This window comes from Felis catus, chromosome D1 (genome assembly GCF_018350175.1).
Source record: "Felis catus isolate Fca126 chromosome D1, F.catus_Fca126_mat1.0, whole genome shotgun sequence".
NCBI lineage: Eukaryota > Metazoa > Chordata > Mammalia > Carnivora > Felidae > Felis > Felis catus.
This window is the reverse complement of record NC_058377.1, coordinates 106,899,145-106,921,656: the sequence shown is the minus strand read 5'-3', so window position 1 is coordinate 106,921,656 and position 22,512 is coordinate 106,899,145. Positions and strand designations below refer to the sequence as shown.

Genomic DNA, 22,512 nt, shown 5'->3' with positions numbered 1-22,512 from the left:
TCACAGAGCAGAGCCTGCTTGGGATTCTCTCTCTCTCTCTCTCTCTCTCTCTCTCTCTCTCTCTCTTGTTCTCTGCTCCTCCCCCACTTATGCTTTCTCAAATAAATAGACTTAAAAAAAGTAAAGCAGGGAATTCCTTATTTAAAAAAAATTTTTTTTAACATTTATTTATTATTGAGAGACAGAGAGAGACAGACCGTGAGCAGGGGAGGGGCACAGAGAGAGGGGGACACAGAATCCGAAGCAGGCTCCAGGCTCTGAGCTGTCAGCACACAGCCCGCCGTGGGGCTTGAACTCACGAACCATGAGATCATGACCTGAGCTGAAGTCGGACACTTAACTGACTGAGCCACCCAGGCGTCCTGGGAATTCTTTATTTTTAATGTGTTCTTTTCCTTCCTTTCCCATTCCTCTCTTCTTTCAGCAAGCTTTAATTAAGTGCCCACCATGTGCCAGGCAAGCACTAAGAACCGGGAATATAATACAGCAGTGAACAAAGCAAACAAGAACCTTACTTAGTTTCCGGGGGGAAGAGAGGCATGAATAACAGACGAGGCAAGTGTCATTTGTACCCGAGACCCATAAGGATATGAACCCATCGTGCCACGATGAGGATAACGGTGTGCACACAGGCATGACTGGAGCTACGGGTCAGGGGAAGCCTCTCTGAGGACCGCCATGAAAGGTGAGATATGAAAAATGAGAAGGAGCTGGCCATGCAGAAAGCCAGGGGAATGGTGTGACAAGGCTGGAGAGACTGGCCGGGGCTAGATCACGGAGCACTTTCACAGAGCAAGGTCAGCAGCACGGATTTTAACCTCAAGTGAAACGGGAGCCACTAAAGGTCAAGCAGGGGTATAACATGATATATTGTATGTTAAGAAGAGGAACGCTTTCACCATATAGAAAAGGGTGGGGCAAAAGTGCAGGCAGAGAGACTCCCTAGAAGGCTAACATGGATGTTCAAATGCAAGATGGTTGTCACTTAGATTAGGATGGGGGCAGTCAGGATGGAGGAGTGGACAGACATGAGCTACGGTTTGGAGGTAGAACAGGGAAAACCTGGTGACAGGATGTGGGAGATGACACCGGGAAGAAATATGGGTGACACATAGGTTTGGGGTCTGAACAAATGGATGGCTACAGTGTTATTCACTGAGGTGAGGAAGAGCAGAGTACAGAGCATGTTAATTTGGGGATCCATGTTTAGAGATACCATTATTAAAGAAAGCAGTCAGATCTACCAGTGTGCAACACACAAAGTAGGTCTGAGCCAGAGACACGTTTGGAAGTCACTAGCACACAAATAATATTTGAAAGTCATGAAAATGGATGAGGTTACCTCATATGGATAGGGAAGAAGGCCCAGCTCTTAATTCTATGGTACTCCAGTATTTCATAATTGAATAAAACTAGAGGAGCTAGGGAATGGGAACAGAGGCAACAACCAGGGAGGTAGGGGAGGATTAGGAAGAGTATGGGATTACAGAGGTGGAGAGAGGAGTACTCTGAGGGGGAGGTGTGGAAACTGGCTAATTCTGCCAAGCTCGAATAAGGAAAAAAGTAACCCTGGATTTGGCAACACGGAGACAGCTGGTGATCTGACGAAAGCTGTGCAGCGGAGTGACGGGAAGGAGCAACTGGAGGGAGGAGCAGAGGAAGCAGTGGTGAGGCGTGGAGGCAGCGTGGAGGCAGCGTGAGAGGAAATGTCTGAGAAGTTTGGCTGCAAAGGGGAGTGGGGCATTTGGAACCAAGGGTCAGCTCTTTAAAGACGGGAAGCACTCAAGCATGTTTATACGCAGACACAAGCAGGAAGAGGTTGAAGATGGGGGGCAGAAGAAGCGAAGTTCAGAAGGGAGGGACAGCGATCCAGAACCCAGGTGAAGGGACGGACCCTTGTCAGAACCACACAGTGAAGAAGATGAGGAGAGACACAGGCTCATCCATAGACATGAAGATCGCAAGAAGAGGGATTTCTTTCTGAATGCTTCCAGTTTCTCAACAAAAACGGTGCTGAGGACTTCAGCCGGGGTGGGGACAAGAGAAGGAGATAAATGGTTGTTTTAGAAAAGTGAGAGACTGTCTTAAAATTCTTAGAAGAAAATAGGAGTTAAATAGGTGATGGAAATTAAGGAAGGAGTGCACCTGTGATGGGCACAGGGTGTTGTATAAACTGTTGAGTCACCGTATTGTACACCGGAAATGAATATAACACTGTTATGTTAATTAACTAGAATTAAGATAAAAGCTTATTTTTTTAATATTTATAGAACATTTACATCAACATTTATAGAATACTCCACACAGCAACAGCAGAATACACATTCTTTTCAAGTACATGTGGAACATTCACCAAGATAAATCAAAAGATAAACAAAATAGGAGTAAATCTTTGTGATCTTGGGTTAGGCAATGATTTCTCAACCAAAAGCACAAGTGACAAAAGAAAAAAACAGATAAGCTGGGACTGTATCAAAATTAAAAACCTTTGTTCTATAAACAGTACCAAGAAAGTGGCAAGAAAACTCACAAAATGAAAGAATACATTTGCAAATTATGTATCTGATAAGGTATTTGTGTCCAGAATGTGGTAGGAATAAAGAATTATAACTCAATAATTAAAAAATAGCCCAACCGAAAAATAAAGGATCTGAATAGACATTACTCCAAAGATATACAAATGGCCAATAATCACATAAAAAGATGTTACACACATCAGTAGTCATTAGGGAAATACAAACCAAAACCACAATGAACCCACTAGGACAGCTATAATAAAGAATACAGTAACAAATACTGGCAAGGATGTGGAGAAATTGGAACCCTCAAACATTCCTGGTGGGAAGGAAGAATGGCACAGCCACTATGGAAAACAGTTTGGCGGTTCCTCAAAAAATTAAACATAGAGTTATTATATGACCCGACAATTCTGCTCAAGAGAAATAAAAACATATGACAACACAAAAATTTGAGTACACCAATATTTACAGAAGCATAATTCATAATAGCCAAAAAGTGGAAACAATCCAAATGTCCATCAACTGATGAGCAGATGAATAAAATGCAGTATATGCCCACACAACGTAATTATTGTTTGGCAATAAAAAGAAGTGAAGTTCTTAATGCTACCTGCTACGAACTGGCTCAAACTTGAAAACATCAGGCTAAGTGAAAGACGCCAGTTACAAGAGAGCACATATTGCATGATTCCACTTATGTAACACATCCAGTATAAGCAAATCTAGAGAGACAGACAGATTAGTTGTTTAGGGCTGTAGTGGTGGGAGATGGGAAACGAATGCTAATGCGTATGGGGTTTCTTTCTTGTGTGTGGGGGGGACTAAAATGTTCTAAAATTGGATAGTGATAAACATATAGTTGTACACTTTTTAAAATTAAATTTTAAAAATTAATGTTTATTTATATTTGAGAGTGAGAGAGACTGTGTGTGAATGGGGAGGAGCAGAAAGAGACTGAGACAGGATGCGAAGCAGGCTCCAGGCTTGGAGCTGTTAACACAGAGCCTGATGCAGGGCTCGAACCTACGAACTGTGAGATCATGACCTGAGCTGAAGTCAGATGCTTAACCAACTGAACCAGCCAGGTGGCTCTAGCTATCCTCTTTAAATGGATGGATTGTATAGTATTGGAATTACCTCATTAAGGGTGTTAAAAAAACAAACACAAGACAAATCCACAATTACAGTTTAGGATTTCAACGCCCCTCTCTCAATAATTGGTAGAACAAGTAGACAGAAAATCAATAAAAACACAGAAGACTTAAACACTATTAACCAATTTGATCTTCTGGCCATTTATAGAACACTCCACACAACAGCAGAATATATATTCTTTTCAAGTACATGTGGAACATTCACCAAGATAGACCAAACCCTGGATCATGAAACAGTCCCAATACATTTCAAAGGGTTCAAGTCACTTTTATGTTTTCTGACTACAAGGTAATTATATTAGAAATGATAACAAAAGATATTGGTAAAGAAAGATATTGGGGGAATCTCCAATATTTGTAAACAACACACTTCTAAACAACCCATGAATCAAAGAAATCAACGGGGAAATTAGAAGTATTCTGAAGTGAATGAAAATCAAAACTTGTGGGATCCAACTAAAGTAATACATAGTATAAAAGTGCCTCTGTTAGAAAAGAAGAAAGATGACAAATCAGTGATCTCAGCTGCAGTCTCAAAAAACTAGAAAAAGGACAACCTGAACCAAGTAAACAGAAGAAAGGAAATAATAAAAATCAGAACAGACATCAATTAAACAGGTAACAGAAAAATAACAGAGAAAATTAATGAAAGCAAAGACTTTGAGACTATCAATAAAACAGATAAAACTTTATCTAGATTGATCAAGAAAAGGTGAAAGGGGGCGCCTGGGTGGCTCAGTCAGTTCAGTGTCTGATTCTTGATTTCGGGTCAAGTCATGATCTCAGGGTTCAAGGGATCAGGCCCTACACTGTCATGACAGCACAGAGCCTGCTGAGGATTTTTTCTGTCCCATGCATATGTTCTGTTTCTCTCAAAATAAATACACTTAAGGAAAGAAAAGGAACGGAACGGAACGGAACGGAAAGGAAAGGAAAGGAAAGGAAAGGAAAGGAAAGGAAAGGAAAGGAAAGGAATAGAAAAGGTAAAAATGTACAAAAAGTGCCAATACCAAGAATAAGAGGTGACATCACTACAGATTCTACAGACATTAAAAGGATAATAAAGGAATATTATGAACAACAGTATGCCAATAAATTAGATAACTTAAAGTGGACAAATTCTTCCACAGACACAAACTACCAAAGTTCACTCAGAAAATAAAATGACTAATTCTGTACCTACTAAAGAAATAAAACACAAATAAATAAAATGCTTCCCACACAGAAAATTCTAGGTCCAGATGCATCACTGGGGAATTCTGCCAAACATTATCAAGAAATAATACCAATTCCACACAGAATTTTCCAGAGAAATGAGAAGGTAATGTTTTCCAACACATTTTATAAGGCCAGCACTGTCTAGACTCCAAAACTATACAGAGACATTACAAGAAAACTACAGAGCAATAATATTGCTCATGAGTATAGATGCAAAAATTTCTTAACACAGTTTTAGCAAATCAAACCCAACAATATATAAAAAGAACTAAGACCAAGTGGGATTTATCAGGAACATGGAAGATTGGTTTAACATTCATAGTCATTCAATATAATTCACCACATTGAGGGGCGCCTGGGTGGCTCAGTCGGTTAAGCGGCCGACTTCGGCTCAGGTCACGATCTCGCGGTCCGTGAGTTCGAGCCCCGCGTCGGGCTCTGGGCTGATGGCTCAGAGCCTGGAGCCTGTTTCAGATTCTGTGTCTCCCTCTCTCTGACCCTCCCCTGTTCATGCTTTGTCTCTCTCTGTCTCAAAAATGAATAAACGTTAAAAAAAAAAAATTAATTCACCACATTGATAAACTAAAACTAAGTAAGAATACCATATGACCATCTCAAAAGATACGGAAAAGGCAATTAAGGAAATCCAATATCCTCTCTGATAAAACCTTTCTACAAGATTTCAACAACCTTTCAAGTAGCTGCAAACTACTGTCATAGAAGGGAATTTCCTCAACTTGATAAAGGGAATCTATAAGAAACCTAGAGCTAACATATTTCCTAAAAAGAGGCAAGAATGTTCTTTCTCACTTCTTCTATGGAACACTGTATTAGAGGTTCTAGCCAGTATAGTAAGTCAAAAAAAAAAAAAAAGAAGTAAAAGGCATTCAACTCGGAAAAGAATTAAAACTACCATTCACAGATGGCATATAGCCTATTCAGAAAATTTGATGCAATTTACAAAACGCTGCTAGAATAAGTGAGTTTAGCAAATCTGCAAAATATAGAGTCAATATACAAAATCAACTATATTTCCATGTATATTTCCATGTAAATACATGCATTTCCATGTATTAACCAGAAATTGAGCTAAAAATTCTACTTTAAATAGCATGAAAATATAAAATACTTAAATATAAATCTGACAAAAGAGGTAGTCAAAATGCTCTACCACTGAGCTATACCCCCTGACAAATCTGACAAAAGATGTATTAAGATCCATACACTGAAATATTTAACATTGTTGAGAGGAACTAATGAAGACCTAAATTAATGGAAAATGATCCTGTTTTCATGGGTTAAAAAACTCAAAATTGCTAAACTCTTCATTGTCCCCAAGTTTATCTATAACTCGATAGAATTGCAATCAAAATTCTAGAAGGTATTTTTGTAGATATGGACAAAGTGATACTAAAATTCCTATGGGAAGTCAAAGGACCTAGAAAGGCCAAACTGACTATGAAAAAGAACAAAGTTGGAAGATTAACACTATCTGATTTCAAGACTCTATAAAACTATCATTATCAAGATGGTGTAGCAATGACTTTGAGACAAGAGCAATGGAATGGTATACAAAGTCCAGAAATAGACCGAGGCATATATGAACAAATTATTTTTTGACAAAGTTGCAAAATCAATCAGTGGAGAATTTTTAACAAATAGTGTTGCACATAGATGCCCATATGCAAAAAACTCCAAACTTTGATCAGTATCTCATGATATGCAAAAATTAATAGAAAAAGATCAGACTTAAATGTAAAATCTAGTCCATATTACTACTAGAAGAAAACTTTGGTTTAGGGAAGACTTCTTATATATAACAATAAACATATGACATATAACAGAAAAAATGATAAATAGTACTTCACCAAAATTAAAAATTTCTGCTTTTTCTTTTAAAGTTTATTTTGAGAGCGAGCGAGCGAGCGAGCAAGCAAGCAGGGGAGGGCAGAAAGAAAGGGAAAGAGAATCTCAAGTAGGCTCTGTGCTGTTAGCACAAAGCCCAACGTGGGAAAATTTCACCAACTGGGAGATCATGACCTGAGCCGAAATCAAGAGTTGGACACTTAACTGAGCCACCCAGGCACGCTTTTTTTAAAAAGTTTATTCTGCTATTTTTGAAAGACGTTAAAAGAATAAAAGCCACACACTAGAAAGTATTTGCAAAGTATATATTTGACTTCTATCTAAACAACTTGCATCCAGAATAGGTATATATAAATTTTCTCAAAAGCAAACAAAACAATATAAACCAGTCAAAAATGTGGACAGATCTTTCATCAAAGAAGATACATGGATGGCAAGTAAACACGTGAAACAATGCCCAACACCATTAGTCATTAGGGAAATGCAAATTAAAACTACAATGAGATCCCACTAAGCACCTAGTGGAATGTCTACCCAAGACAGAGATTGAGAAATAGGACTCACTCTTCCTTCTCCCTCATTCCCTACATCCAATGCCTGACAAGGTCTACCTTCTTGAATCTATCCACAGTGGAGTAAGATCTTAATTGAGAGCCAATGGACTAACAAAGTGCTACTTTAGTCCTCTATCTTACAGAGACAGAATGAAGCTCCGGCTGGCCTTTTCCAAAAGTCCTAAAGAGTAGTGACCTAAGCCAGTTTAATAGGTACTGGAAAAATGAAAGCCAAAAGTTCTCAAAAGTGCAAAGTCACCGTTTCCTTACTTTTCAGGTTACAACTTTAATATAACATTACCTAACATTTATTTTCATTTGAAAAATTCTTAATTTTTTTCTAGTTGTCTCTACTTGAAAAGTCTTGTGCTGTATGAATTATGCTTTTTATTTCAATACATAATATTTCAATACATAATACAACCTCTTTAAAAATTTCTATTTTTGATTTAAAGGTTTTTTATTTTTAACGTTTATTCATTTTTGAGAGACAGAGAGAGACAGGACATGAGCAGGGAAGGGGCAGAGAGAGGGAGACACAGAATGTGAAACAGGCTCCAGGCTCTGAGCTGTCAGCACAGAGCCCGATGCGGGGCTCGAACTCACGAACTGTGAGATCCTGACCTGAGCTGAAGTCGGACACTCAACTGACTGAGCCACCCAGGCACCCCTGATCTAAAGTTTTTTAAAACTAATTTATTCTTCTCTATGAGAGCGTGCATGCATGCACACGCATGAACAGGGCAGGGGCAGAGAGAAAGAGAACCCCAAGTAGGCTCACATTGTCAACACAGAACCCGACACAGGGCTCGAACTCATGAACCGTGAGATCATGACCTGAGCCAAAATCAAGAGTCAGACACTTAACCAACTGAGACACACAGGTGCCTCAATACAACCTCTTTTTATAACTGTAAATATATTAACTTCACTGCTCAGTTATCTTAATTATTTTACTAACGGCAGTTGAAGCATTTGACAAAGAATGCCTGAATTCATCAAGGATGTTTATATTTGGGTAGAATTATGAGTGAATCCTTCCTTTAACTTACCAAATATTCTGTAATGTGACCATATTATTTTACTTTAAAAACCTAAAAGAATGGGGGCTCCTGGGTGACTCAATTAGTTGAGCGTCCAAATCGGTTCAGGTCACGATCTCACAGTTCATGAGTCAGGCCCTGCATCGGGCTCTGTGCTGAGAACTCAGCCTGGAGCTTGCTTTGGATTCTGTGTCTCCCTCTCTCTCTTCCCCCTCCCGCTTGTGCTCTCTCTCAAAAATAAATTTAAATTTTTTTTTAAAAATTAAAAAAAAAAAAACACAAAAGGATGTCTATTGCTCGCACATATTAAGGATGCCAGCTGCAGTACCCTCCTTACACCAAAAGAGGGCACTAACACACCCAATGGTTAGCTCAAGGCTAAGGAAAAAGAAACCCGTACCTGTCCATCCAAGTGAGAACAGCAAACCTTGTTGAGTCCCTACCTATTGATTTTTATTACTCAATTTGGGAAAAGCTCTTGGTTTGATTAACTTCAGCCATTCCCAAAGGTCAACTGACTTCGATCTACCCTCCAAAGTATACACCTTAGAAGAAAGGCTGTTGAAATGCTTATTCTGAAAAGGAGTAAATGGTTAAGAAATTTTAAGTTTTAGCAGTTAATCAGCTTTAACTTCATTTTGATGAATAAACCTCCTTGGGGTGCCTGGGTGGCTCAATGGTTAAGCATCTGGCTTTGGCTCAGGTCATGATCTCATGTCATGGTTCATGAGTTTGAATCCCCGTGTTGGGCTCTGTCCTGATGGCTTAGAGCCTGGAGCCTGCTTTGGATTCTGTGTCTCCCTCTCTCTGCCCCTACCCTGCTCACATTCTCTCTCTCAAAAATAAATAAATATTAAAAAATAAATAAATAAACCTCCAGCTCAAGAATCTGTACAACTCTTCCTATGTTCCATGCATTAGTTTTTCGAAATTTGTAAGTATGTATCTCTAAGCAAACTGAAATGTGGCTGAAAGAAAAAAAAAAAAATAAGCGAGGCTTTATGACCACAAGTGGGAAACTGTACATTAATAAAAGGGAAACAGGTAATTAAGCTTTTGGTATGAACAATTATTGATGTAAAGAAAAATGCAAAGATATGTTCACACTGATTATTTTATCTTACATTAATAGCTCACAATAATAAATGAAGCCACTTTTTGAGTTGCAAAAGACAGTAGATTCAAATTTTGTGGCTGCTAAAATGGGTTAATAGTCTGCCCTGCTACAGATTTACCCTTAACCAAAGACATTCCCTTCCCTTCAAAATGGCACACAAAACTATTTGCCAAAGACAGACCCAAATGCTTTTGTCCACGAATCTATTTAGCTTGAACTGAAGTTCAATGTTTTTCTTTTGATATAAAATTTATGCCGAAATACGTAACACATTCACTGATTTTGGAGACATGCATACACCTAATTAACTCCATCAAGCTACAGAACATTATCATCACCCCAGAAAGTTTCCTCATGTTTCTTTGCAGCCAACATCCCAAGATGTAACAAGTGCTCTGATTCTTTTTCCTACATAGACCAGTTTGGTTGTTCTATAATTACACCTAAATGGAATCATGCAGTATGACTTTTTTTGCACTGTTTCTCTCACTTGGCATAATTTCGGAGATTCATCCATATTGCCACAAGTATCAAAAGATAACTAGCTATATCACAGGTTATCTACTCCCTTGTTGATGGACCACTAGCTATTTCCAGTTTTGAGCTATGATGAATATGAATATGAACATAACAAGTTTTTGTATATATTGTATACAAAGAATACAATTCTTTGTATACAATTCTTTGAATACAATTCTTTGTATACAAGAATATGTTTGTATTTCTCTACAGGGGAGTTACAAGCTCATAGGGTAGCTGCACGTTTAGGGTCGCTAAGAAACTGACCAACTTTCCCCAAAGTATTTGTACATTCTTACCAATAATTTATGAGCGTCTCAGTTGTTCCAAATCCTTGCCAACATTAGGTGTTGTCAGTCTTTAGTTTCAGCCACTCAGGAGAATGTGCAATGATATCTTATTTTAATTATGTGAAGACTCCCACGTTGAACACATTTTTATTGGATTATTGGTCATTTGTACATCTTCTTTTGTGAAATGCCAGAATCTTTTCTAATCAGTTTTTTTTATGTTTGTCCTTTCATTGTTAAAATATAGTAGTATTTTCTAGATACTAATCCTTTATGAGACACATGTTTTTTAATACTTTCTCCCAGTCAATGGTTTGCCTATTAGTGGCATCTTTTAATGTGCAAGTTTTAATTTTGAAGTTTAATTTATCGAGTTTTTATTTTACGGCTAGTGCATTGTATGGTGCAATAAACTTATGCCTAAACCCCCAAGTCATGAAGATATTTTATGCTTTCTTTTAAAAGTTTTATTGCTTAAAAAAAAAGTTTTACTGTTTTAGTTTCTATGTCCAAGTCTCTGATCCATTTTAATTTTTCGTGTCATGTGAAGTAGGGATTGTGGTAGACACAATGCTAAGATGGCTCCCGAGACTCTTGCCCATTGGTGTATATGTCCTGTATATATATGTCCTGCATATGTCCCAATGTGAGCATAACCTGTAAATATGACGGGATAGTAGTCACTCTTGTGTTTATCTTTCAGTTACATAAGATCTGGTAGTAGACTGGAGAGAAATTCTCCTGAAAACTTTGAAGAAGCAAGCTACCCTGTGATGAGAGGGCCATGAGACCAGGAACTGAGTATGGCTCCCAGCCCTCAGTCAGCAAGCAAGAAAATGGGGATCCGGCCCTACAACCTCCTGAACTCTGCCAACAATCTGTGAAGAGAACTCCAAGTCTCACATAAGATCACAACCCTGTTCACACCTGGTGTGTTCAGAGCACACTTTATTTCAGCTAACCTGTGCCCACATTTGTGATCCATGAAAACTGTGAGATAATAAATTGTTAAGTTCCTAAATTTGCAGCAAATTGTTATTTCTGAATTTTGTTTCTTAGATGTATTTTTTGACTCTTTTGCAAGTACTACATCGTCTTTATTACTGGAGTTTTATAATGTCTTAAAGTGAGTATTCCAAGTCTTCCAACTTTGTTCTTTTTCAAAATTGCTTTGGATTTTCTAGGTTCTGTGTATTTCCATAGACATTTTGGAACGAGTCTATTAATTTCTATAGAAAAAATTCTCCTGGGATTTTGAGTTGTATTGAATCCATTGATGAATCTGGGTAGGACCGATATCTAACAATACTGAGGCTTCCAGGAACATAGCATGGCCTTCCTGTTAGACAGTTCTTAAGCTTTTCTTTGCAGTTTTGCAGTTTTCAATAGAGAGGACTTGCAAATTTTTTTGTTAAATTTATTTCTATCTTATGCTTTTGATGCTATTGTTTTAAAATTTCATTTTCTGGAGATGCTTGGGTGGCTCAGTTGGTTAAGCATCTGATTCTTGATTTTGGCTCAGGTCACGATCTCACGGTTTCATGAGTTCAAGCCCTGCGTCGGGCACTGCACTGACAGCTGGAGCCTGCTTGGGAGTTTCTCTCTTCCTCTCTCTGTGCCTCCCCCACTTGTGCGCGCTCTCTCTCTCAAGGTAAATAAACTTTAAAAAGATTTTAAAACATGTCGTTTTCTAGTCTCTCTCGGCCCTAGCACCATCTTCTTAGAAACCTCTGTGCCATGAAAGCCAAGTTAGGAAGAAGCAAATGCACAGGCTATAGACTAAAGTGGAAAAGAAAGATGAGGCAGAGGTCCAAGTAAACCACTAGCTTGTGCACCCACAGAAGCTACAGGAGAAGAAAGTCAGAGGCCAGGGATACTGGTACAATTTTTTGGACTGCATGCCTACATTCTAGAGCTTGATTCAATGGATCTAGAACATCCATCGTCATCTGATCATATCGACCATCTTTGAGAGGCCTACCTTGCTCATATAAAAACAGTCCCTTTTGGTCCTTTGCCCTGGACTGATATACTTAATGCCAAAATATCTCAGGACTAATTCTGTTTTCATTTGTGGCTGAATGTAACACATATATACTGTCTTAACTGAGGGAAACAAATTTTAAAAATAAAATTTCATTTTCTGATTATTTGCTGCCAGCACATAACAAATCAAACTGAGTTTTGTGCATTAACCTAATATCCTGTAACCTTGCTAAATCCACTTATTAGTCCTAGTAGTTGTTTTGCAAATTCCTTAGGATTTTCTATGTAAACAATCATGTCAACTGTAAACTAAGACAGTTTGACAACTTCTTTTCCAGTCTTCATTCATTTTATTTCTATTTCTTGTCATAATTCAATGGGTAGGATGGACCTCCAGTGTGATGCTGAATACAAAGAGAGTGAGCACTCCTGCCTTATACCCAATCTCAAGGGGAAAACATTCACTATTTTGGCATTAAGGATGATGTCTGCTGTAGTTTTCAACAGATGTCATTTATTAGACTAAGGAGATTACCTTCTAGTCCTTGTTTGCTGAAGATTTTGATCAGGAAAAGGATGTTGAGGTTTTTCAAATGTCTTTTCTGTATTGACTGAAATAATCATAGTTTTTCTATTATGTTAATGTTCTGAGTTACACTGATTGATTCTCCAATCTTAATACAGGCTTGTATTCCTGGAACAAACTGTACTTAGTCATGGTGTATTAACCTTTTGATACACGGCTAGATTTGATTTGCTAATATTTTAAGAAATTTTCATTTTCTAAAGGATTTCTCATCTTACTATGTTCATGAGGGATATTAGTCTATAATTTTCTTTGCAATGTCTCTGTCCAGTTTTGATATTACTATACACTTGTCTAAGAGTTGGAAAGCGTTCTCTCCTTTTTCCTTAAAAGCTTGAAAAAGTCCCAGTAAAACCTCTGGCCCTGAACTTTTTTTGCATGACAGATTTTAAAAAAAAAATTTTTTTTTTTTACGTTTATTTATTTTTGAGACAGAGAGAGACAGAGCATGAACAGGGGAGGGTCAGAGAGAGAGGGAGACACAGAATCTGAAACACGCTCCAGGCTCTGAGCAGTCAGCACAGAGCCCGACACGGGGCTCGAACTCACAGACAGCGAGATTGTGACCTGAGCTGAAGTCGGACGCTTAACCGACTGAGCCACCCAGGTGCCCCTGCATGACAGATTTTTGATAATGAATTTAATAGAAACTGTGTTAGTTTCAGTAAGTTGTATTTTTCAAAGAGTTTGTCCATTTCATCTAAGTTGATAAATTTCTTGGCCTAAAGCTATTCATAATATTCTATTATCCTTTTAATATCTGTAGGATCCGAAGTGGTGATCCCTTTTTCATGCTTGATATTGGTAATCTGGTTCTGTTCTTTTCTTGATCAGTCAAGAAATTGATTTTGTTGATCTTTTCCAGGAACTAAATTTTCGGCTTGTTAATTTTGTTTTTTATTCCACTGATTTCCACTCTTATTTTTAATATTTTCTTTCTTTTAACTTAAAAAATATTTTTTAATGTTTATTTTTGAGAGAAAGAGAGAAAAAGAGAGAGAGAGAGAGAGAGACAGAGACGGCGCACAAGCAGGGGAGGGGCAGAGAGAGACAGGGAGACACAGAATCTGAAGGAGGCTCCAGGCTCCTCAGCACAGGGCCCAACACAGTGCTCAAACTCATAAACCATGAGATCATGACCTGAGCTGAAGTTAGATGCTTAACTGAGACACCTAGGCGTCCCTACTTTGCTCTTTTTTCTAGCTTAAAAAAATTTTTTTTAAAAGATTTTTAAGTAATCTCTATACCCAACACGGGGCTCGAACTCACAACCCCGAGATCAAGAGCTGTGCGCTCTGAGCCAGCCAGCCAGGTGCCCCCTTTTCTAGCTTTTTGAATTGAAAGCTTAAATCACTGAATATAGATATTTTTCTTTTCTAATATCAGCATTGAGAGCTATAAATTTCTTTCTGCACTGCACTCCAGAAGTTTGATATACTGTATTTTCACTGTACTTCAGTTTAAAGCACTTAAAATTTTTTCTTGTGATTTCTTCGTTGAGCTATGGATTATGTAAATGTGTCTTGCTTAATTTCTCAATGCTTAGGAATTTTCTTAGGTATCTTATTTTCATTTAAGATTTAATTTCATTATGGTCTTAGAATATATTTTGTATGATTTTCATCTTTTAAGTTCACTGGGTTTTTTTATGGCCTAGCATATTGTCTACATTGGCAAATTTATTTCTTGTCCACTTGCAAAAGACTGTGTATCCTGCCATTGCAGGGTACAGCGTTCTAGAACTATCATCTAGGTCAAAGTGGTTGACTGCAGCACTCAGGTCTGTGTGTGTGCGCATAGGTGTGTGCAGGTTGGTCTATCAATTGCTGAGAAAGAGGTATTAAATCTTCCAGGGGTGCCTGGGTGGCTCAGTCAGGTAAGCATCTGATTCTTGATTTTGGCTCAGGCCATGATCTCACGGTTCATGAGACTAAGTCTCACACTAGGCTCCGTGACGACAGCAGTGCCTGCTTGAGATTCTCTCTCCCTCTCTCTCTGCCCCTCCACTGCTCACACGTGTGAGCTCTCAAAATAAGCTTAAAAAAAAAAACAACCTCCAATTATGATTATAGAATTGCCTATTTCTCTTAAGTCTGAAAATTTTGCTTTAAGTATTTTGAAGCTGTTATTAGGTACATACACATTTATGACTGAAGATTTCTTGATACCTTTTATCATGACAACATGTCACTTTTCATTTCTGGTAATACCCTTTGTTGTCTTATGCTTAAATTTTGCATGGTATTCACTTATATATTTTTTGGTATATACGTTTCCATCTGTTTACTTTTTACCTACCTGTGTCTTTAATGTGCAGCTTTCATAGTCAGCACATAGATGGGTCTAGCAGTTTCATGTAGTCTGCCATTCTACTGATCGTAGTGTGTAGTCCACTAAACATATTGGTATGGTTGCATTAAGTCTCCCATTTTATCACCATTTCCTCTGTCTTTTTTCTTTTTTTGCCCTCTCTTCAATTATTTGAAGATTTGATCTATTGGCTTTTCAGCTATGTCTTTGTATTATCATCTTAGTGGTTGTTTCCGAGTATATAATACACAATTTTGACTTTTCAGTCTACTTAAAATTAATACTTACACTTCAAAAAGATGTAGAAATTCTTGCTATACAAGTTCATATATTTTGTTATAAATTGTTATATGAATAACATTACAATCTCCACACACATTATAATTTCTGCTTTGAAGAGTCCTATATACTTAAAAAAATTTTTTAATGTTATTTTTGAAGGAGAGAGACAGAGCATGAGAGGGGGAGAAGAGCAGAGAGGGAGGGAGACACAGAATTCAAAGCAGGCTCAAGGCTCTAAGCTGTCAGCACAGAGCCCGACACGGGGCTCGAACTCAAACTGTGAGATCATGACCTGAGCTGAAGTTGGACGCCTGACTGAGCCACCCAGGCACCCCAAGTCCTATATATTTTAAATTAGAGGAAAAACTTTTTTTTTTAAGTAAGCTCTACGCCCAATGTGGGGCTTGAACTCACGACCCTAAGATCAAGAGTTGCATGCTCTATTGACTGAGCCAGCCAGGCACCCCGAAAAATTAAGCCTTTAGTATTTTTTCAGGTATTTAGCATTTCTAATGCTCTTTATTCCTTCCTGGAGGTCTGAGTTTCTATCTGGTATCAACTCCCATCTGAAGGATTTCCTTTAGTGTTTCTTATAGTGCAGATCTTCTAGTGACAAATTCTTAGTTTTCTTTTATCTAATAATTTAGTCTTTATTTTGCCTTCATTCTTGCAGAGTATTTTTGCTGAATAGAGAAATCTGGGTCGACGTTTTTTTCCCTGTTTGACACTTTGGAAGATGTTATTTCAGTCTTCTAGCATTTGTGGTTTCTGGTAAGAAGCTAGCTCTAATTATAACTGCCATTCCCTTTTATATGTCATTCATTGCTCTATAGTTACTTTTAAGATATTCTCATCTTTGGCTTTAGTAATTTGACTATAATACTGTAAAAGAAAGGGTTAACTAAGTAGGCCTCAAATGCTCAAACCCTGTACATGCCAAAGAAAGGTCAGTCTTCAGGACTGGTCCTTGGCTGGCTCCTAGGAGATGAACTCTGAGCCCTTGGACTACTCTGGCTGGTGTTTTTTTGCATGCCTGAGCACTTGAGCCATGCTGTACTAGTGTGACCAGGTGAGTTTATTCTAACAATATGATGTATGACAAACATCTGGTTTTACTCTGGGGGTCTGAGTAGCTAGGGTCAGCCATGTGCGCACTGCATGGCATTCTGGACACCAAGGACTGAGTATAGCTTCCCTTATTGGCAACACTGCACATGCTGTCATATCACTGATGGGAAAATTAAGGGCATCCCTGTGTGACTCCTCTGGCCACCAGGAAGCTTGCACCTGGTTTCTCCTGGACTTCATCCCATGTGCCTTTCTCCTTTGCCAATTCTAATCTATGTCCTTTTGCTGCAATGAACTCTTAACTCTAAGTATAACAGCTTCTCAATCCTGAGTCCTTCGAGCAAATCATTGAGCCTGAAAGTGGTCATGGGAACCCCTGACACATGTACAAAGGTATGGTTCTTTTCTTATCTTAATGTTTCCGCTAAAGCTTCTTTCATCAGTAAATGTGTGTGTGTGTGTTTAATGAGGCATTCTTTTGCTATTCTGTCTTCATATATATTCTCACTTCTGTCTCTCATTGTCCTTTCCTTCTGAAACTTCCAATTATATGAGTTGGATCTTATAATAATTTCCCAAAGGTATCCGAAGCTCAGTAATATATTTTTCTTTCTGTTCTTCAGGTTGGGTAACTTTCTGTTCATCTGTTACCAACTTCACTGACTCTTTCCCTTTGTGATCTCCATTTTGCCGTTAAGGCTACTCAGTGAATTTTGATTTCAGCAGCTGTATTTTACAGTTCTAAAACCTCCACTTGGCTCTTGTATTTTTCTCTATTTCATAATAAGAGCTGCCTTAAAACTCCTGTTTCCAAATTCCAACAAATGAAGTTAGTTGTTCATCGTCCTTTTCTTCAGACCGGGTCATATATTCTCAGCTTTTAAAATGTGTAGTTTTGCATTATATCTTGGACACTGTGAATATTACGTTGTACAGCCTCTGGACTCCGTTATATTCCTCTGGAGAGTGCGGATACTTGTTTCAGTATGCACCTAATTTGGTGCATCAAACTGCAAACTCTTGCCTCTTGGGCACCATCTCCAATCTTAGTTCACTTCTTTTTTCTAGAGCTGAGCTGCCTGTAGTCTTCCAAGCATGTGTGTAGTTCAAGGATTAAATGGAGGTGTATACAGAGAGTATGTACACAGAAGTTTAGGCTCTCACTCTCTGGATCTTTCCTCTCCAGGATTCTTCCTTCTCTTACTTTTCAGTGGTTGAATGGCTGTGGCTGACCCAAATTCTGTCCTCTCGTAAGTTTTCTATGAAAGCTTTATTAGCCAATCTGCTGAGTGTCAACTTCAGCCTGTCATCTGGCTAACAGCAGTAAACATGGAGAACAGATTCCATGTTTTCTCTTCTTGGAAGTGTCAGTCCCTTTTCAGAATCTACCTGCTTTTGTTCATTTTCCAGGGCCTTCCGATCTTTTTTTTTCCTTCCAATTTTGTCCAGAATATATAGTTATATGCAGAAAGATCAGTTCCAGTAAAAGCCTACTTGGCCATACTGCAAGAAAAACCATTGTGATGTTATTTTTTAAAAATTTACTTCAGTTTCACGTGTGTGGGTATACAGATTTTTAAAAATCTTTTTAAAGTTTTGTTTATTTAAGTAATTTCTACACCCAACATGGGGCTTGAACTCATTATCCTCCTGAGATCAAGAGTTGCATCCTCTTCTGAGCCAGCGAGGCACCCAATATAGATTCACTTTTAATCATTATTCTGAATATCTTGTTTTCTAACTTGTGCTTTTCTACTGTAATCATTCCATCGTATAACAAAAACTCTACAAAGGTATTCAATAATACAATTTTTATTAATAAATTATGAACATTTGAGGCACCTGGCTGGCTCAGTCAGTAGAGCACACAACTCTTGGTCTCAGGGTTAAGTTCAAGCCCCACATTGGGTGTAGAGATCATGTAAAAAAATAAATAAAATCTTTAAAAAAGTAAATTATGAACATTTTCACATACCAGCAGAAACTCCAGTTCTGATGGCAAACTGACAAGAACTAGAAAAATAATGCACATACCTAGAAGTTAAACTGATGAGCAGCGGCACTCTGACCCTAGAGAAATACTTGTATATGTGTAAAACCAGACAAGTACAAAGATGTTAACTTCAGCACTATCTTTAAAAGTAAAAAATGGAAAATAGACCAAATACTAATCAAAACGGAAATAACATAGATAATAAGGATTACTACACAGCTGTCAAAATGAATAAATTATTCATTTCTTTGAAATTATATATATTTCAGTGTGGAAGGAGTTAAAAAACCCTAATGTCGAATGAAACAAGTTGGATATCAAAGATGGTAATATTAATAAAAGTTTAAAAACACAAACCAATACTACATACACATACATTTAAAGTAAACTGAAAGCATTTATCAGGTCCATGATGGTGGTTGCCTCCAGAGAAGGGAAGAAGGGAGTAAGTGGGGCAGGTGGTAATCAAAGGGTTCCTTGGTTTGGAGGCGATCATGACCATTAACAGTAATGTTAATTAACAGAAGTTAATTCTACATATAGAAATGGGAGTGTATGTCTTTTTGTACTTTCCTATATTTTTCCATTTCTTAAAAAAAACCTGCAACAACTTCAGTGGCTGCATACTTGATTGCACAGATAGGTCATAACATATTCTACCAATCTCTAATTGTTAAGACACTGAGATACCTGCCAATATTCTGAACAGCACTACAAAAAACATCTTTGTAGTTGTTTTTGCACGTACAATTTCTTCCCCTTAGAATAAGTTCCTAGAAACATAATTGCTAGCTCAATTCCAGGTCTTTGTTACATATTGCCAAAATGTCTTCCAAAAAAGTTGTAACAACTTACACACACCTATCACCAAAATATATACCTGCCTATTTCCTTGCATTCTTGCCAATCTGGATACTAAAATCCAAAAAACGGTCTTCACTCAATTAGGTGTATGAGCAGGGATTTAAATTTTCCCCAATTAGTTATATCATAGCTCATATCACAGTTATTAAACTCTAATGTTATCATAAAGGGAATGAAATTAGGCTTCATTAGGAGTTTTTTTTTTTTTTAATTTTTTTTCAACGTTTTTTATTTATTTTTGGGACAGAGAGAGACAGAGCATGAACGGGGGAGGGGCAGAGAGAGAGGGAGACACAGAATCGGAAACAGGCTCCAGGCTCCGAGCCATCAGCCCAGAGCCCGACGCGGGGCTCGAACTCACGGACCGCGAGATCGTGACCTGGCTGAAGTCGGACGCTTAACCGACTGCGCCACCCAGGCGCCCCCATTAGGATTATACACAATGTATCATACAACAGCAAAAGAAAAATAAAAACCGTTAATACTTTTCTTTTGCCTATTTTCCCCTCACAGTTTCAGGCAGAACATAATTACAGAATTGGTTTATCTTTTTAAATTTTTTTATTTTTTAGAGAGAGAGAGAGCATGTGAAGGGGAAGAGGGGCAGAGAGAGAGAGAGAGAGAGAGAGAGAGAGAGAGAGAATCATAAGCAGGCTCCACAATGAGACCAACGTGGGGCTTGATCCCATGACCCTGGGATCATGACTGGAGCTGAAATCAAGAGTTGGACATTCAAGTGACTGAGCCACCCAGGTGTCCCGAACTGGTTTAACTTTAAAAGGAAGGCAATTCAGATGGACTACTTAGAACTAGAGACTGATGTATTTTGCTGAAGTAGTTACATTTTAAAGATTTATTCATAAAGTAAGACAATTCAAAAAGATTTTCTGGGAGCGTCTGAGTGGCTCAGTTGGTTGAGCATCTGACTCTTCATTTCAGCTCAGGTTATGATCCCAGGGTCATGGGATTGAGCCCCACTGCTCTGCACCACAGAACCTGCTTCAGAGTCTCTTTCTCCCTCTCTCCCCTCCCCTGCTCTCTCTTTTTCAAAATAAATTAACTTAAAAAAAAAAAGAAAAAAATAAATAAAAAGGTTTTCTGTTTTGAAGCCTGCAAAGGAAGACTTTTTAGCGTCTTGATCTAATTATACTGGTTTTTAATTAGCATCTAAATATATCTACTAATCACAGAATTTAGCCAGTGACAAATATCCTAAACTTCCACAGCCCTTTTCACCTCTCACAATAGATTAAATAACTCAGTTAAGAATTAGTAATAATTAATATTTACACAGTTTGTTATTTACTACAACACTATAAAGGATGGCAAAATAATTATAGCCATATTAACAAAGGAAGATGTTGAACCAGTTAGATGAGCTAAGGTCATGCTAAAGCAGGAATATGCCAAAATTAGACACCAAAATTCTTGTAGCCTAATTCCCATATGCCTCATCACACAAAAAGAATCTATAAGAATTACAACAACAACTCATGAGGAAATCTAGAGTCAGAGAATATTATTTTTATATTTTAGAGAAACAGAATCTTAAGCAGGCTCTGCACTGAGTGCAGGGCTCAATCCCACGACCCTGCACGACCCTGCCCGACCCGAGCTGAAATCAAGAGTCAGATGCTCAACTGATGGAGACACCCAGGGGCCCCTACAGTCAGAGAGTATTATTAAAATGATACTGAAGATAATCTTCAATATTCTCGCATTATAGATAAGGAAACTAAGGCCCCAAAAGGTGACATAACTTAATTGTTCAAAGCCACACTTCTAGATGTTGTAAAGCAACAATGAGAATTCACTCCTTAATCCAAGCTCAGCAATCTTCAATCACTAGAGGATAACAGCTATCCTTAGCAGTCACTTCAAATTTTCTAGTTTGTGAAACAGTCTCAATGTTTTCACTGATACTGATCAATTCACTCACTAACAATTAATTACCTGGTACCTACCACATGCTAGGTCCTGTACTATGCGGTATTTACTATTTGCTAAGCACTGCATTACCTGCATTTCCACATTTAATCCCTACAATATTAATATAAGGTAAGCACAATTATCTCTATATTAAAGATTAAAATTTAGAAAGACTAAGTAAACCACGTGTGGTCTTCAGAAAGGAAATATAAAGGAAATGGTGCCCTTCCACTTCAGCAGCCACTGAAGAGCAGCAACCACGTCTCTGCAGACCCCATGGTCATGGGTCTCAACAAGGGCCCCAAGGTGACCAAGAACTTGAGCAAGCCAAAGCACTGCTGGCATGAGCACCCCACCAAGCACATCAAATCAGTGCAAGACAAGATCTGAGAGGTGTGTTTCACTCCTCACGAGAGGCACCCCAGCAAGAGGAGCTGAGCAGGTTCTGGCTGCCACCAGGATAGGAAAGTGGCTGCTAAGGGCTGGGCTTCCTGTCCATTCTGTGCCTAACAAAACCTTTACAGAAGAAGAAGCGGATAAAAAAAAATAGTATAATCACGTTTATAAGTTTATCCTAACAAAAAAATCTTTTTATTTTAAATATCGTAACTCTATGTATGATTTCATTTGAAAAAAGGGATCTATTGTCAAAGAAGTTTGGACAACCACAGATCCCTATATAGCACCTATGAGTGACCATATAGTAAGTATAGATCTTAGATCAGAAGTTGGGGGTACCTTTTGGAAGGCTTGGAATATCCTTTTTTTCTTACATCTTCTAAGACCCCGGAACAGATAGCATTTGAAGTAACTTAACTGAAGGCTGAGTGTGAGAAAAGTAATCAAATAAACAGAGACAATGGGAAGGGCTTCTAGTACCACATAATAAATGTTGGCCTGAACAATATTAAATAAGGTCCAAAGTAGAAGAATGCATGACTTCTCTTGAGCAATACTCACAAAACAGTACTACAATATAATACTGGTTACCTACTTTCAGAACATAAAATCTCTGTAGTATAAGATCAAATTAATTAAAAGTTTCATTTGCTGTCATTCCCAGCAGGAATTCCTTTATCTTTGATTGCTAAATAGGTTTCACAAGGCCCACAGCAAAAAACCCAAGTGCTAAGCAGTGCAACTGTTATGGAGATTTAAAAAAGCTTTGGGGGTGCCTGAGTGGCTCAGTTGGTTGAGTAACTGGCTCTTGATTT

At 38.1% G+C, this 22,512-nt stretch overlaps 1 protein-coding gene across 6 annotated transcripts in view; it reads right to left on the bottom strand.

Moving 5' to 3' along the window:
* Nucleotides 1–22,512, bottom strand: part of RTN3 (reticulon 3) — a 59,677-nt gene that overhangs the window by 11,656 nt on the left and 25,509 nt on the right. The window contains exon 4 of one of the 6 annotated variants that reach the window (XM_045039476.1): nucleotides 15,807–18,015. The exons of the other annotated variants lie outside the window; for them this stretch is intronic. Within the exon in view, the coding sequence (XP_044895411.1) occupies nucleotides 17,912–18,015 (104 nt within the window). The 3' untranslated portion in view covers nucleotides 15,807–17,911. Of the gene's footprint in view, nucleotides 1–15,806; nucleotides 18,016–22,512 lie in introns of those variants that run through there. 6 annotated transcript variants of the gene reach the window in all.